Source organism: Trachinotus anak, unplaced genomic scaffold, assembly GCF_046630095.1.
Source record: "Trachinotus anak isolate AG129_WGS33_773 ecotype Australia unplaced genomic scaffold, CSIRO_AGI_Tana_v1 ptg000024l, whole genome shotgun sequence".
NCBI classification, from domain to species: domain Eukaryota; kingdom Metazoa; phylum Chordata; class Actinopteri; order Carangiformes; family Carangidae; genus Trachinotus; species Trachinotus anak.
In genome coordinates, this window is record NW_027273875.1 from 15,534,685 (window position 1) to 15,551,998 (window position 17,314).

Consider the following 17,314-nt stretch of genomic DNA (forward strand, 5'->3'; position numbering starts at 1 on the left):
ATAAAGACATCTGTTTTTCGTCCTGTCATGTTTTTCAAAAAAGATTTCACATTTCACACTCAGTGCAGCATCGGTGGAGCAACATGACGATGATCCCTCACTTCCCTCCCTACTGCCATTAAGGTCCTACTAATAAACATGCAGTAATAGGCAATATTTTATTATTTGTTATCTAGCTATCTATCATCTATTATATTTTATAATAATTTATTAACATTTACATGTGATAATGTGTGATGTGTTATGTGTGATAATAAGACTACATAAGTGCTAATATTAGCATCATAAACATTTATTAGATTATAAGACATTTGTTAACTGTTTAAAAACATTAATAAATAGTAGTATTACTAACACATTTATTTAACAAGAGTTTAACAAACTTACCTATTGTGTCATTGTTAAAGCTTAACTAAGATTTTTGTGTTGCTTTAGTAACATTAATGCATACTTTATTATGCATTTATTAGCAGTTAAATATGCAATCAGTAGCTGCACAAATAATAATTAACTACTAATAAATGCATAATAAAGTATGTATTCATTTTAATAAAGCAGAAAAAAAAATTCTTAGTGAAGATTTAACAATGACAACAGTGAGTTTATAATAGGTAAGTTTAACAAACCCATGTCAAGTGTCCAGGACCTGCCATGATGTTCAGCACAAATTCAGACTGTTTTTATTTCAGTAGCAGGTTCAGTGTGTTGTTGGCTCAAACTGCTACGTTCAGTTCAATAGAAATCTATACAACACTTTTTATGAGGTTAATGTCTGAGTAGCCCGAGCTCATTATTTCTCACAGGCATATCAGATTGGCATTGTTTCTGTGGCTTCTCCTGTCTTTTCATAAGCTGTTAATAAAGAAATGATGTGTCACATCTGAGCTGACAAGGTGCTCAGTCACCACTGAGGGGCTCCACTGCTTGGAGCACCTAATTTGGTCAGTGACAGCAAACTGCCGCAGGAATGAGTCCAAAAATTTGGAAATTAGTTGCATTTGAGCTCTTCCAGTTCCCTCGTCTCTGAGTCTCTGAGTTTTTTGAATGGGTTTTTGGTTAGATGGCTGAAATAAAGTCTGTAGTTGACACAAGCTCAAGACATTTTCACGTTTCATTCTACCGCATAACATATGTCAGTAAATACCCAAGTTGTAATTTCTTTAAGCTTTTACGTCTCTTAAAAAATGGTTGTAAACGAGTGGCTAAATGAGACTAAAAGGTTGTCAGGAACAGCAGCGTGCTGAACATGAAAACCGACCTACTAACCAGTCCACCTTAACAGCCTTTATTCTGTCCTCAGTGTGTGTGTCTGCACACAAATCGACAGATGGCGAACAAGCTCCAAGAGAAAGTCAGAAACTGGAGTAAAGTTGAATGGTCTTTACTGTTGTCTTCATTCTCATGAAACAATTTTGTAAAACCAAAATGATACAGAAAGATATAGCACCAATTACTGAATGGTTACTCAAATAACATAATATATTCACAGACATGATAATGCAAATAGCTGTACATAGCTTGTAAATAATGTAAATAGTTGTAGTTCACTGTTAATTTAGCATTAGCAACATTTACATGCAAATAAACTAAACATTTATGTAACATATCAAAATGCACCACACGAACACCTGTGTAACAACAGAACTGTGTGAAAATGTGAACACAACTCACAAGCGATCCTTTTCCCCGGAACAAACAGTGGGAGGAAATGAGAGGATAGCTGACGGCATGGCATGTAGAAGCGAATGCTTTTTCTGAACAGACTCTCTGCACGGTGTCATGTGACTAAATCTACCTATCAAAATAAAGGCTGGAATTAAACAAAATAATGAATTACTCTTAAACGCCAGTAGGGGGAGGAAAAGCAATACAAATACAGGCAAAGCTCACACAGAACATGGCAGCCTTGTTGTGTTTATACTCGTGCTCTTACAAACTATTACCAACTTTGTAAGAGGAAAATCTGGTGGAGAACTGTAGTGAGTCGTCAGTTGGAGTGGATGTTTTATTTTCCCTGATCGGCCACAGGGAGCAGCATTGAACCCATTCCACACTCTGTTGTGTAAAGGACGCCAAGGATGAGGACTAACAGGTTGATTTTATGGATGTACACTTCCACACCTCTTTTAAAGAACAAAGTAGAACTCTTCCCAGGGGTTTATTGAAAGCATCACAGTATCCTATCCAGTAGATGGGTTGGAGTTATATTTATGAACACTGAGTTAAAGGCTGAAAACTTCAAATTCTCACACCTTAAAAAACCTCCACAGATTTATATATATATATATATATATATATATATATATATATTCATACATATACATACATACACACACACACACATATATATGGACTTGTGTAGATATAGCAGGGAATTTCAACCAGGTTTTACAATGAATCACTAAACAGCCCTGTTGACCAAAATAGCATCAGCAGGAGTATTTAAGGGAGAATGCCATCTCACATAGAGACTCATCTCATTATGGTTCTTTCTATCCAACAGTGTTACTGTTCCTCACAAAAAAACACATTAGTGTGCTTCAGCTGGATGTAGCAGTCCAAACTGTTGTAACACTCCATCACAAGCCCTCATTAAACACATTCATGGCGTGTCAGACAACAGAAAAAAATGACATCATTTTCAGAAAATTTCCCCAATCCCAGATTACCTGTCATATTAAATAGGAGGCTGCTATTTATTTAGCCTGTATTGAATATTAGTCCTCCATCCCTTTTCAATCCTGCTCTACTTCTGTCAGAGGGCAGAGAAAGGAAGGCAGGGGTGAGGATTCAAAGCAGCCAAAAAAAAGGAAGGGGAAAAAAAACAGAGCTAGGACTGTTTATGGGTGATCGACAGCAGTGTCAGCCAATGCCAGCTGAGCAGAGGCTGCCCCCCCCCCCTCTCCCCTCAATCTTGCAGAGTGCTGGTCCCTCTGTGCGCTGTAGTACGTGGAAGAGAGGAAGATCGAATACTACGTGAGGAGCCAGTGTCTGTGTGTGTGTGTGTGCCACCAACTACTTCTTGCACTGGATTTAAAGCATCTTCACTACAGCCCGCAAGTGGGGATGAAAAGCTATTCAAACTGACATTCAGGAAAAAGGAAGAGAAAAAAAAAAGAACAGCTAAGTGGGCAGCTCTTTGAAGCCCGGTTGTGGGAAGACAGAAAAAGAGCATCTATAAAAACAAACAAGCAGATCAGAATCAGCACTTTCTGGGAAGCATGTATAATTCGGTATGTTTCATCATCCTGTCATGGGTCTTTGCTGTGCTCGTGTTCCCAGGTAAGACTTCTTCTATTCCCCTGTCTGTGCTCTTTGTATGTCTCTGTTTACATCCTTCTGCCTTCCTCTCTGTGGCTCCTGTTAACAGACAGCGGTGCACTGTTGAGATGTGGTCTTACACTCCTTTCTTTTCTTATGCTGTCTGTCTGCAAATCGTCCGTTAGTGTGACCCTGGTAGGATATTTGGGATAGACAAAGATGAGAAGTGGTTTTAAGTTCATGCAAAACCTTTCTGTGTTGGTTTAATTACGCCACAGATTCTCCAACAAGGAGCAGGAAAAAGTTCCCTCCACCTCACACTTGTCAACTTGTCAGTCTTCAGGAGGATGACACTAAGTTTAATGTCAAGGATTCCCTGCAGGAGGACCTCCATCAGCCTTTAGTTGGGGTGAATGAAAAACTCACCTTATGTTTTCTCTAAAGCTCATAGTTATCAATAAAATGACTTTTTGTACACATTTATGTAAAAATCTATTTTTACTAGCTGCCATTTGAAATAAATATAGATCAGTTAATCCAAAGAATGAATGCAGATGTCAATATTATTGAAGGATAGTGTCCATGAAGGAGTACTATATGTAAGCAGGCAAGAGGTGTTGATCAGTGGAGCAGAAGGCTTTGTGGAGGGCAGCAGTACTTATTTGAAAGGAGTTTGCATTGTGTATTGCTGCATATACAGTGTATATAATGCCAGCATTGCCCTTTAACTTTTAGTTTCAGTGTCCTCACACAGAGCATGAAGGGATGACAAGCCTGACAGGGAAACCTGAGCAAATACAGCTTCCTAGTGATGGCACAGGGGAGCCTGGTGTCCTGAAATTATGTTAAATGAGCCTGACGTTTGAAAATGCAAATATGTGCCCTGAGCACCTGAAGTGAGAGAAATGTCTTTTCTCCCCTCAAAGGGATTATGTGGAGGAGATTACGTGAAGGAGTCGGACAGGAAAATAATGTGATTCATCTCCCTTTTTATTCTACCAACTCAGGCTCCACGTCCTGCAAACAAGTTCTGTGTTTCTGCATTAAGCCATTTTTTTTTTTTTACCTTAAACCTTCAACATGTGTGGTGAACAGGTAGATTAGTGACAAGCTGTAGATAATTTACTTTGTGTTAGAGAAATCTAAAACCCGCCCACGTGTTTTGTCTCCTTTTCAGAGTTTTTACTTGCATCGCAAAACAACACTGGTTACATTGTGTCCACAGCAGTTGTTGTATCACATGTACTGTACTAAGTGACTGAGCAGCCTCATACCAGGCTGGAGGGAGACAGATTGATCTCTGGTGCCTGACAGTTATGGCAGCGCTGATGAATTTGACTGTTTTATTATACTTCAATTAGGCAAAGATCAATGGCTTTCTTCACCTTGTCTATTTAGTGCCATGTCTCCATCAGAGAGCAGTGACATTACTGAGCCTATGGAGCACTCATCACACTGTGAGGGTGGTGTGAGTAGGAGGTGCACTCACTAGAAGTCTTGCACCTACACATGCACAGTGCTGGGGCTGTAGCTGGGAATTCAAGGGTACTTTTTTCTCAGAAGTTAAGAATTACTCTCTATCACCTTGACAGACATAAGTAATAACACCACTCGCTTGGTTTTGCTTTGTAACCAATAGTAATGGCAAAAGGCTTTTTGTCTTTGGTATATATTGCTGCCTTACTGTTGTTAATGATTGACAACAAACGCATATCACACATGCTCATATCATTTAATATGAAACCATCATGAAATCCGCAGCAGATGGCACAATCAGAAGTCATTTGGTGAATCGTAGGCCGTGCGAGGCAAACAATATTTTCTTAGCCTAATTGTAAATGTGCTGTAAGCTGGCTGTAACTCAAAGAACCAGCATGAAACAGAAACCAAGAAAAATAAAATAAATTTGAATTTGAATAAATATTCAAAAATAGAAAATTGGCGGTCTGGAGAAGCTCAGCTGGGTATGAAATATTAGATATTGTATGTTCTGACATCAGCTCTCTCTATTGTCTAGTGTTACATAAGGTGGACCTCATACAGTACATGCTTACCTCACACAGCATGTGTGGTCAGTATTTTAATTATCTGTCTGCTCTTTACCAACTGTATACTGCATCTGCACAGCGTAGCTGATATTGTTTTCACCTTGTATATGTGTGTGTGTGTGTGTGTGTCATCATTGCAAAATGTGTTCCTGGACACACCTACTATAGCGGGAACTATCTCAGAGGTGTTTTGAGAGCTTTGGCAGGTGTGTATCTCTCTGGGGACAGATTTTTCACCACATTAGTGTTACAACCTGCTTGACAGGTGTGTAGTTGAGATCAAAATGAAGATCAAGTTTAAAGATGAGTGTTGTCCAACCTATGAGAGATGAACACTGGTGCAACAATGATGAATTATCCTAATAATGTGGTAATGACTGATGTGGTTGATATGATCCCACTGCAAGATGGTCTCGACTGTCATTCATTATTTAGTGTTTAATAAACATCCACCAAAAAGGATGAGGGCAACACTACGATGAAATTATCAGACACAGAAGTCTAATATTCATCATTATTTCTTACCTGAGAAGATAGACAGCTGAGAAGATAGACAGCAGCAGCACAAAACCAAACATTGTTCTATGTAGCGTTAATACATGATTCCCATTCATGAGAGTTCAAGGAATAGTGTGGCAATAGAGCTGGAGGCATATTGTTTTTGGGTTGTTCGTTCGCCCCATTCTCATGGACACGGTATCTCAGTAACACCTTGGCAGAACTTCATCAGATGTGGCACAAATTTTCACCTGGACCAGATATTGGTGGTTAAAGGTCAAAGCATGATTGTGGCCTTGTGAATGCAATATCTTAAGAACTCCTCAAGGGGAATCCCTTCATATTTGATTCAAATGTTCACTTGGGATCAAGGATGAACTGGTTAGACTTTGGAGGTCAAAGGTCAAGGTCACAGTGACCTCACAAAACATGATTTTGGCTTTGTGAACACAAAATCTCTGTAATGGCTTGAGGGAATTTCATCAGATTGGGTAAAAAATTCACTTCGACTCAGGGACAAATTTATTGGATTTTGGTGGTCAAAGGTCAAAGGTCAAGGTCAGTGTGACCTCACAAAACACTTTTTACCCATTACTCAAGACCTCACACAGCAATTATGTCAAAATTGTACACAAATGGTTATTAATGTATATGACTCTGAATAAACATGGATGTCATCTGAAGTGGTGGTGGCATACATCTGCTAGGCCCTAATTCTAGTTTGGCATATAAACTTTCTTGAGAGTTAGAAAAGAAGAATTATATCTGTCATATATAGACTCACTGAGGAACACCTGCACACCTGCTTATTCATGGACATTGAATCAGCCAATCATGTAGCAGGAGTGCAGTATATAAAAACCTGCAGATACAAGTCAGGAGCTTCCGTTAATGTTCACATCAAATATCAGAATGGGGTCAGAGGAGAATAACCAACAGAAAGACTGCAATAACCCAGATAATCACTCTTTAAAACTGTGGTGAGCACACATTGAGGTGGATGGACTACAACAGCAGAAGACCACGTCAGGTTCCACTGCCGTCAGGCAAGAACACAAAGCTGAGGCTGCAGTGGACACAGGCTCACCAACACAGGACAGCTGAAGACTGGAAACAGGTAGCCTGGTCTGATTAATCTGGATTTCTGCTGATAGACACAGATGGTAGGGTCAGATTTTGGCATCAACAGCATGAATCCATGAACCCAACCTGTCCATGTGCATCCCTCTACAATTAATGATTGACCACACAAATGCTATAATGAAGTGCACAAAACCTATTCTCATCTGGACAGGCACACATATAAAAGGTCCTAACCATAGGGCCAAGGGCCAAACCCTTGGCCCTTGTATTCACCTTGAGTATGACATGTAACCTGAACAAATTGGATGGTTTTATCTTGGGTCACAAGTGCATTATGGTTGATACCGTTTTACATTCAACCCTTTTACCTAGAAGTCCACTGTAAAATGTGGCCACATTAACGGTCTGTCCTACATTTTCTTCTACTTTTTCTGCGTTGAATCAAATTGGGTCATGGCTAACCATTTTAATGACATATGAACATCTGCTTTATAAACTGCTGCCCCTCTCAAGACCCATTGAGTCTCTAAATCCACCTCATCTGCTGGACAGATGATGACTTTCTGTTTGAAGAGACAATGTAGACAAGCAGAGTGTAGGTGGAAAACCACACAACTGGCGGTCCACAACACTCAAATGAAAGACTTGATGTTCTTGCTGAATCAAAAACCCAAGGATGAACAAATTGCTTATTTCAACAATCTCATAATCTCAAACACATTCACAGATTTCTTCTTAAACTACTTTTCATGGAGGATACAATCAACAGAATAAGAGCATCCATCGTGCCCCTATTCTGAGCCTTCCCCCTGTGGCCTGTCCTACAAGATCAATTTTCTTCCATCTCTGTCAGTGATTTGATTGATATTGTTTCCCCACACTTGTTCTTTCATGTGTCCCCTTGACATTGCACCTCCCAAATTACTTAAAGAAGCCATTAGCATTATTGGACCATGTCTGCTTGCCATTATCAACCAGTCCCTCTCATCAGGCTATGTACTTAAATCCTTCAAAGTGGCCTCAGTTAAACCCCTTCTAGAAAAAAAAACCCCACACCCGGATCCTAGCTTACTACAGACTACTACCTAACTACAGACCTATCTCTAAGTTACCTCTTTCATCTAAGATTTTAGATAAAATTAATCTGTAAGCAAATGGATGAAGACGATGACATATTTGATAAATAACAATCATGCATTTGTCAGAAACACAGCTCAGACAGCTCAGTTGAGCATGCACTAGTCTCATGCAGTCTTGTTTGTGGGCTTCGACATTATTGATCATGCTATCCCAATTGATTGGATAGAAATCCTCTTATTTACCCAAAGTTTTTTAGGTTTCAACTGATGACAAGATTTTTAGCTGGACATATGTGACTTGTGGAGTGCCTTAGGGGTCAGTTATTGGAACCCTTTTCATTATATATGCTGCTCTCGGGGCACTTTTTCCACCAGTTTGGTTGTGTGTTTTATCATTTATACAGTGTTGATACACAGCTATATCCATTAGGCCTCATTGACCTCTCAAATTTAACTACTCTGCACAACTGAGATTGGCAACTGTTCAATTCTATGTTCTTCTATTAAATCTTGGTAAAATTGAAGTTCTGCTTTTTGCCCCAGGTCAGGTCTCCACTAATATCCTCCAACACTTTGACTTATTAGGTGCTGATATAAAATATAAAAACAAAAAAAAACACAACAAAAAAAAAAGTCATTTAACCACGAGCTGAAATTTGATAAAGCTATCGCCAGAAGCTAGTTAGCTTAATTTAGCATAAAGACTTGATGCAGGGGGAAAGAGCTATCCTGACTCTGTCCAAAGGTAACGAAATCTGCACACCAGCAACTCTAAAGTTCATTATTTCACTAAATATAACACACTGACTGGCATCCTCTTTGTCACTGATTGTGACAGCAAGACCCCAGGAAGTTATTGCACACTTTATTATTACACTTTATTTTTTGTATGCATTAAGTAAATGAGTCACATGTTCATTAGTGAACTTTAGAGATGCTGGTATGTGAATTTTGTTTTTTAACTTTTGAATGGAGTCCAGCTAGCTATTTCCCCATTTCCTGTCTTATCTGAGTTATTCAGCTTCTGGCTGTCACTCATCACTTAACAAACACACATGATTTGATGTGTGCATTCTTTTTCGGTGTTGTACGCCCAGCTTCACATTCATCCACATTCTGTACATACATTATCTTCACACCTGGGAGCTGCCCAGCACTGCAGTTTATCTCACATCAGCTGATTGAGCAGCTGCTGCATACCTGCTAGTGTGGAGCGAGATAGCCACTTTGAAGATTTGAAGCGGTATTCTTATGGTCACAAGGTTGTTTACAGAGTTTGTGGTATGTGTGTGTGTGTGTGTGTGTGTGTGTGTGCGCGCATATTGGGGGCTTAGAGAGAAAGAGCTGACTTTGAAATAAAACTCTGCCAACATTTTCCTATGACAGTGAGTTGAATACAAACCAGTGTGTGTGTTTGCCAAAATACGTCCTGCTGGTGTGTTTATCTTTTATTTATTGGAATTAATTGGACTGTCAATCTAACTGTATTTTGAGCCAGTACAAGCTTTGCCTTCATTTTCAACATCTGTAAAAACATCCATCTATCTATCTATCTATCTATCTATCTATCTATCTATCTATCTATCTATCTATCTATCTATCTATCTATCTATGTGTGTATTTGGTTTGTCAATCAATAAATTGCCCCTCCACAACATTAAAGATTTACTCTACAAAGCAGAGACAACTGATGAGGAACAATCAAGTGATGAGGAATATGACCCTGCTGAGACTGTAAACTCACAGTCAAAGAATAGAAATTTTCAGAGGTCTTCAGGTCCCCATCTGACAGGAGAGGCCGATTGTGCAGTCTGTGACTGTCATCAGAATGACAAGGTATGCCACGTCCAAGGTTAATGACTTCAAATCCTGCTTTGAACTGTTTCTGATGGAGCCAAAGTCGAAACCACACTCCTAAATATGAGGAAGGAAGATAGACAGATAAACATACATGGGTCCGTTGATTGTGGGTGGTGTATACAGATCCAGAAATGAATCAACCTCTAGTTTATGACTTGTAGGCTGGTTGGACATTTTTTTGAGCCACTATTTTATTGCAGACATTTCATATGTTGTCACAGGTGATTCGTTTTGACAATAGAGATACTCCATCCTTGTCAGTATGACAAACTTGCTGCGATCAGAGAGGACTGGGACAAGACGTCTGGTCCCTTTCAAAGGTCACTGCCCATTCAAGTAGAATATGCCAAGTAAACATGGGAAATACAGGTAGATGATCTGAGCAGCATGTGATGCAAGGACCGGCTACATCTGATACACTCAGGTGTGGGGCTGCAGAGAGGAACCAGGCCTAGAGTGTGAGGTCTTGGACATGACAGCAGTTCTCCACGGCTACAACATCACATGTGATCATCACTTTGTATGCTCTTGGCCAAGAACTGCTACAGATATTAATCTAAAGATAAACATTGTTAAACAAACCTGTCTAAACACAGTTTAAGTAAAAGAACTGTTAGACTGTTGCTTTCCATTTTCTCTTTTCCATTAGAGTGGGCAAAGAGTAATTATGAGGATCTTTGATGATCCCTGAGTAGCAGCTTACTAATGCCTCTGCAGTTTAGAAGAACTATGGAGTATTGTGTGTATTTTGATACTCTTTGATAAAAAATGCCTTGGAAGAACCACACATTTCTAAATAATGTCACACAAAACAGCTTATCAGCCCTTTTTTATTTAATTAAGCACTATTAAGGAGCACAATGTGCCTTTACACTATGTGGTGGTTTTGTATGGTTGACATCATGTGACATTTATAGATGAAAGAACATTGACTGTGACTTATTTCACAGAAGAAGCAAATTTTTTTTTTTTTTTTTTTTACAGTAATTAACTGCATGAACTGTAGCTTTAACAATTAGTTCTCAGTTGTCTTTTGAGTGATGACAATGTGAATGTGGATATACAAGTGTTCAGTCAGACTGACCAACCTCACCAACAGATTACCTTTCCTTTTAGCTACATTTTGTCAGTTCTTCAGTTGACGTAAAGATCTGGGGCTGCTGCTGCTGAAGCCATACTGGGCCACAGAGTTGGTACAAAGACAACAGGCAATGCTGCTCCCAGTGACCATCCATCCATCCGTTTTCTTCTGCTTATCTGGTGGCAGCAGGTCAAGCAAAATGTACAGACGTGCCATTACCCAGCAACATTTTCCAGCTCCTCTTTGGGGATCCCTAGGCATTCCCAAGCCAGATGAAATATCAGCATGTTCTGGGTCTACCACAAGGCGTCCTACCAGCTGGATGTGCCTGGAAGACCTCCAAAGAAAGACGCCCGAACCACCTCAAGTGGCTCCTTTCGACATGACCCAGCGACCTTTTTAAGTTAAAAGTACAAGTTGGGAGAAAAAAATTCAATACTTACCTTCATCATGGTTTGTATAGTTTTCATTATTATGAAAAAAAATTAAATCAACTTGAAATTAATAAACTTGTATGTATGCATTATCTTAAATTGAGGAGAAAAGATTGGTTGACTGCAATCCACTTATGATCTCTTACCATCAATGAAATAATCTTTGTCACCATCAGTATGATTTCAAATCCATTGATGGTTTGTGGCATGCCTCTTACTCTTTCATACTCATCAAGTTATTCAAATGACCTCCTGTCCTCTGATCAAGTTCACAAATTAGTCACAGGATATTACTGTCATTTGTATTTCAGGCCAGAAGTCGTAATGTCTGTTTGTTCTAAAGAAACAACTCAAACTGCTGCATTTCTGCTGCAGTCTTTCTAAAGACTTCCAACACAAAAGTAATTTCACATGCCATGCTACATTTCCACTTTCTTTCATTTCCTTTTGCTGGACAAATGTGTTCTTCACATTCAAGTCCAACAGAATGAAACTCATTTTTTTACTGTGCCTGTGCTGCTCAACATGATGTATTACATGAGTGAAGGCAGCACTTCGTCTCTGTAAGCAACTGTAGTCAAAGAAGGTTTTCAGGAACATAGTTTCTTTTGATTTTCCAGAGATGAGGCATATGTGTACTGAAACAGACCGTGGACCAGTAGTAATATATTGGTGTGTTTGGGATTAATAAAAAAATAAAAAACTTTTACACCAGTGTGATCCTTCAGACAGCCCATTGCCTGGGGCAAACACTTCTCCACTCTAATTCCTCCTCAATACACGATGCTACCCTTCAGGCGGTGTATTTATCAAACTTATCGTGGCACAAGATGAAGTTTGGGCCAAATCTATCTGAACTTTTCTAATTTTGTGTGACTCATAAAGTACAGCCTCTTCAGGTCCAGCTGATTGAGCCATTTATCATAATGACACGCCTATAGCTGACTATAGACAACATCACTGCTTGGTTCTGCCCATCGATTTCAAAGACTCAAAATGATGGATTGCAATTATCAGTGAGTCAAATTGGTTGTGAAAATGAAGCTTCAGTTCATGTCGATGATCAGTGCATGCATCCGCTTCTACTTAATATTTATGCCATCTAATGTCACTTAGCCTAAATTGTGATTATAAATCATGCTAACCACAGTTGACTTTATCACAAAGAGTAACCCAGAGGAGGCACTGTTTGAAAACAGCACAGCTCAGTTAAAGTTATTTTTAATGTTGCTTTTTTTCGTTGAAATGTGAGGTATGTCAAAGTTTACCGCCTCGTATTACTCACAATTGACACAACTTACGACCTGAAAGGAGATGGTAAGGCTGACGATTTAACACCTTGTCACATTTCCTTGAGATCACATCATTCATGTGACATTCATGACACATTCAGAGTCTGACAGAGTAGAGCAAAGCTTTTAAAAATCCAGAAATATATCAGACGTGCTAAGCAGTGCTAGCTGTTAACCCCGATGAAAGGAAAAGCTGCCTGCACTATTTCTCATGTCAGTGTTCTTTCTTCAGATCCACTGAAGTGTATGTGCACGTCACACCAAAAATATACCGATAACTCCATTTAAAGAAAGTGTGCGCCTATATATTTTACTGGCATGCATGTTCTGGGAATGAGTCCCAGAAAAACAAGTCAAAAAAGAGTTTCTTAAAATGTCACTCAAAAACCAGTAACCAAGTCAGATAACACATAATCTACTTTGGATTTGGGACATTGGGGTATTGTCTTGAAAGCTTTACAATGGAACAATCATTGACAGTGAGTCACTACTTTACACACAGCAATGGCATTGTAACAATAGTGAACACAGGCTAACATTCATTGGAGGGGACGCATTTGTGAGAACACTGTCTCCTGGCATCAGTGGACAATCCCCAGTGAGCAGTCACTGAACATCGCTGGCTAAATAACAGCATTACAGTCTTTGAATGGATGCAAGTAATAGGTTGTTGCTGAATAGGCGACGGATGGCACAAGCAAGAACGGGCATTCAAATGTCATGAGGATGCAAGGCTGTAATATGAGAAGAGATGGATAAAGCAGAATCCAATTGGTTTTAAGTATACAGAATGGCAGTGTTCTGCTTGATGCATACAAATGTGCTCATTTTCAACCAGGGCTGTTTTCATTCAGAACAAGCCTTCATTGACTCATTTATCAATTATTTACTGAAATGGATCATAGCACAGGGAAATCATTGTGCCAATGGTTTGTTTCGACTGCAGCAGCCTCCATGGATTTGTTAAATGGTGGTAGCTGTTTGTTAAGATAATTTCATGTAACAGTGATAATATTTTTCAGTGCAGTGTGGAAGTGTTTCTATTAATCTAATGGTAATGTGAGTTTCTTGCATGTTTCCATAAAGTCACTCAGGGATTTCACTGGTGTTTATTGTAATAAAACAGACTGCCTGTGTTTCTTTTGTAATCAGTGAAACTCAGTGATGATGAAGCAGGTCGTCAGAACAAGCTCTCTCTGATATTGATTCTGTTTTTGTGCTCAGTGCTTGTAACAGAGATTCATTACTGTAATGAACTACTTGAAAATGTTTGGCCTTTGGCTGGTGCCAGAAGTTTGCTTTGATGGAGTATTTGTGTTCAGTGGTCTGGTCAGCTGGGCAGCAGTGTAAAGACAGCTGCTGTGTACATGTGAGTCATCGTGTTCAAGTACAGCTACAGCTACAGAAGTCTCTGCAGCAGCACTAATCAATACTCTGATATGAAACATGAGTCAAAACTGGTCGGTTGTTGTGAGATAGGAATTATTACCGACTCAGCACTTCTCCACAGCTCTACAAACTCCTTTTGGTTTTTCATTTTGTTGTCTGCACATGTTTACAGTTGTGGTTCACAGTCACTGCTCTCGTCAGGGCTGTTTCCTGCAGCAGCAGGCAGCTGTGAGAAAGCTCTAAAAACCCACTCTACACTACCTGCACAGCATCTAGCCGTTAAAGAGCCAGCTATCATCAAAGTTAATGAGTGAATTACATTCATTTGGCTGGATGTGGATGTCTACATAGGCAATAGATTCCCAATGCCAGCAAACATTTTTTATGACTCCACCTGAACTAAAATATAATCAAAATGAAAGTTAAAGGTCCCAAATTGTATAACGTGAAACTGTCTTTTGTCTTTTTTGATTATAAAGCAGGTCTAGGTTCTGTATTAATACTGTGAAAGTATCAAAGCCTCAGTCCACAGAGAAACTCACAGCCTGTATTCAGAAACTGCCTTAAAATGAGCCATCAGGTCCTCTGTAACTTTGTGATGTCACAACTATACAGTTACTGCCCTCAGCCATGCCTGAGGCCAGCCCACCTTGACCTGCAATCTATTATTGCAGGATCTGCTATGTTTTTTTTTCAATCACTCAGAAACAATATAGCAGCTCACTGACCTGTTGTTATTAGCATTCTAGACAGACTAGAGAGGAACCTGAGAGAGGACATGTAAAACTACACTGAGATGGTTTTTGGTTTGTTCTGTAAACCACAAATATGTCTTCTTATGGATTTCAATACTTCAAATAAAATATGGGATCTTTAAGTCTCCAGTTCCCTACCTGGCCAGCAACTGGACGTCCTCCCTGGAAACTGCGTGACATCAAAGTACGTCATTACCGAAATCAATGGGAATTCTAAGCTATTCTGCTAAGGTTTCTATATGCGGTACATATTCTGCTGGTCTATACATCATATCCATCCATATAAACAGGTTAATATACTATACTGTAAAATGGTCTGACTGGTCAAACTCACATTGTGGTCTGACCCTGATTTTAGGAAGACGTTTTAATAACGTGTCACTTTAAAGATTATTCTTATAATAAATTATATATACACAGCAAACACATAGGTCCCTTAACAAGACATGCAATTGTTTGCACAGTAAGTCGATACTGATATGCAACAATATTCCATCAGGATAAACAGAAAAGGCTGATCTCAAAAACACAGCTGCTTATTGATTATTAAATTGAAACCTTAACAATTTCAATTCCATTTGAGACACTTTGCACGTTCCACTGAGATGCTGCAGTTGGCAAAACATGTGAGCTACATGCAGAAGTTACATAAATTATTGCTATTATGCATTAGGCACTCCATTTAAGCTGAGTACAGACTAGCGGCTCATTACTGCCGCTTCTACAGCTGCTACTACCTATGCAAGTCATGCCCCACCTCCACCCCAGAATCCACCTGCAAGTTCCGTTTCTTCATGGTTTCCCTGAGGGAAGTTGCATTGATCTCTCCATGCAGTGGTTTTAAATGATGCTTCACGTGTAGAGAGTCAAAACATAGCCCTGGAACAAAATTTAAATATATTTGGATGTAATCTCATAAACATATCTAGATTTATATCAAAATGAATACATCATATCCAAAAGCTAAAACTAGTAAATAGTTTGTTCAGTGTCCTGAAAAAATTAGCTATATTGACAAACTGAGCATAAGGTTGATTTAGATTAGGTTTGGTCTCCACATTCATCCTGGCTAAAATAACTTGACCATTATTGGACACCACCATGTCATAGTTAGAGGTGAAATATCTTAGCGACCGTGGATTGCCATTACACTTGGTAGACATTGTGCATTCATGCCCTGTCAGGATGAACTGAGCCACTGAAGGTAAATGAGAGTTTAAACAATAATAGAGCAGCAAACAACTATTTTCTATGTAAAGATACAGCGGAGTAATGGTGTTGAGAACGAAGTCTTACTACCTCGATCTATGTTGTAATCTGAGTATCTCTGTTCTTTGTTCTGGTATCTAGGATGGCGATGTATGCATGTTAGTGCATGTGAATCCCTCCCTGTTACACCATTGGCCCTCCCAGGTTTATGAACACAAAGGCACCACCCACAGGTGAGATGTCATGGTGCAGTACGTTAAAGATACTTATTTACTTACTGGCTCAAATCCCAGTTGGCCAATGGACCATCAAAAAATTACAGTTTTAACTGGCTTTGTCTGTGTCATTTGGCAGCAAAAATAGACAGAGAAAAGACCCGTTGATGGTCATTTTGACATCATACCAGCAATATTAGACAAAACTGACTCCTGCCACGATAGTCTGTATGCCTAGGCTGAAACTGAACATGTCATAGACAAGAAAAAATATAAATATGTTTTTTAACCATTTTAGCAGCTTCATTTGGAGACAGTGGCATTTTAGAGGCATTTTCTGTCAAAAAGAAATCTGACATTAATTAAAAATGAAGAGAAATCCAACATTCAAGTATCCTGCAAACAGAGCTGGCAGGAGCAGTGATGGAGCAGACATGTAGCAGACACACACCTGGTGTGAACACACATGTTTTTCTGCAACAGATCAGCAATGGCAGCCGAGATGCAAATGCCACGCATCCAGTGTGTCTGCAGCCTAAGTAACTTGATGGGCATATAATGTTACACGTCTGTTTCAAAGGGAGCCGAAGGGAGGCTGGAGGTGTGGCCGACGAAGCATTTGTTTTGGTCTGAGATGCTGGTGGTCTATTGCGACGTCTCGTGTCAGTGAAAATCATTTACAGAACCTCTAACTTTTCATCCGGTGCCATCATCAGGTTCCTTTTACTTTGGTTTTATGCCCAAAAGTAATCCCTGAAAAAAAATATTCATTTACATCTGTGCTTTGTGTTTAGTTCTATTTAGCAAATATTAACATGCTAACATGTTAAACTAAAATGGTGAATATGGTCAACATTATACCAGCTAAACATGTTAGGATTGTCACAACGACCGTATTAGCCCAATGATGCCAGCATTTAGCTCAAGATACCTGTGTCTTTAAGTACAGTTTCAGTGAGCTGCTGGCATGGCTGTAGCTCCATGCTTCTCATGCGGAGGCCTCCACAAAAGCTCATGCCCTCAAACCTCCACACTTACATAATTGTGGCTGACCAGCAGACCCTGCACATGCCACATTAATGAAGAGTATAATCTAGTGGGACACTGAGC

General features: G+C 39.4%; 1 protein-coding gene across 1 annotated transcript in view; it reads left to right on the forward strand.

Annotated features, from left to right (window-relative positions):
- Positions 1 to 2,942: 2,942 nt before the first annotated feature.
- Positions 2,943 to 17,314, forward strand: part of opcml (opioid binding protein/cell adhesion molecule-like) — a 292,619-nt gene continuing 278,247 nt past the window's right edge. The window contains exon 1 of the mRNA XM_071460453.1: positions 2,943 to 3,282. Coding sequence (XP_071316554.1) covers positions 3,222 to 3,282 — 61 coding nt within the window. The 5' untranslated portion in view covers positions 2,943 to 3,221. The remainder of the gene's footprint in view (positions 3,283 to 17,314) is intronic.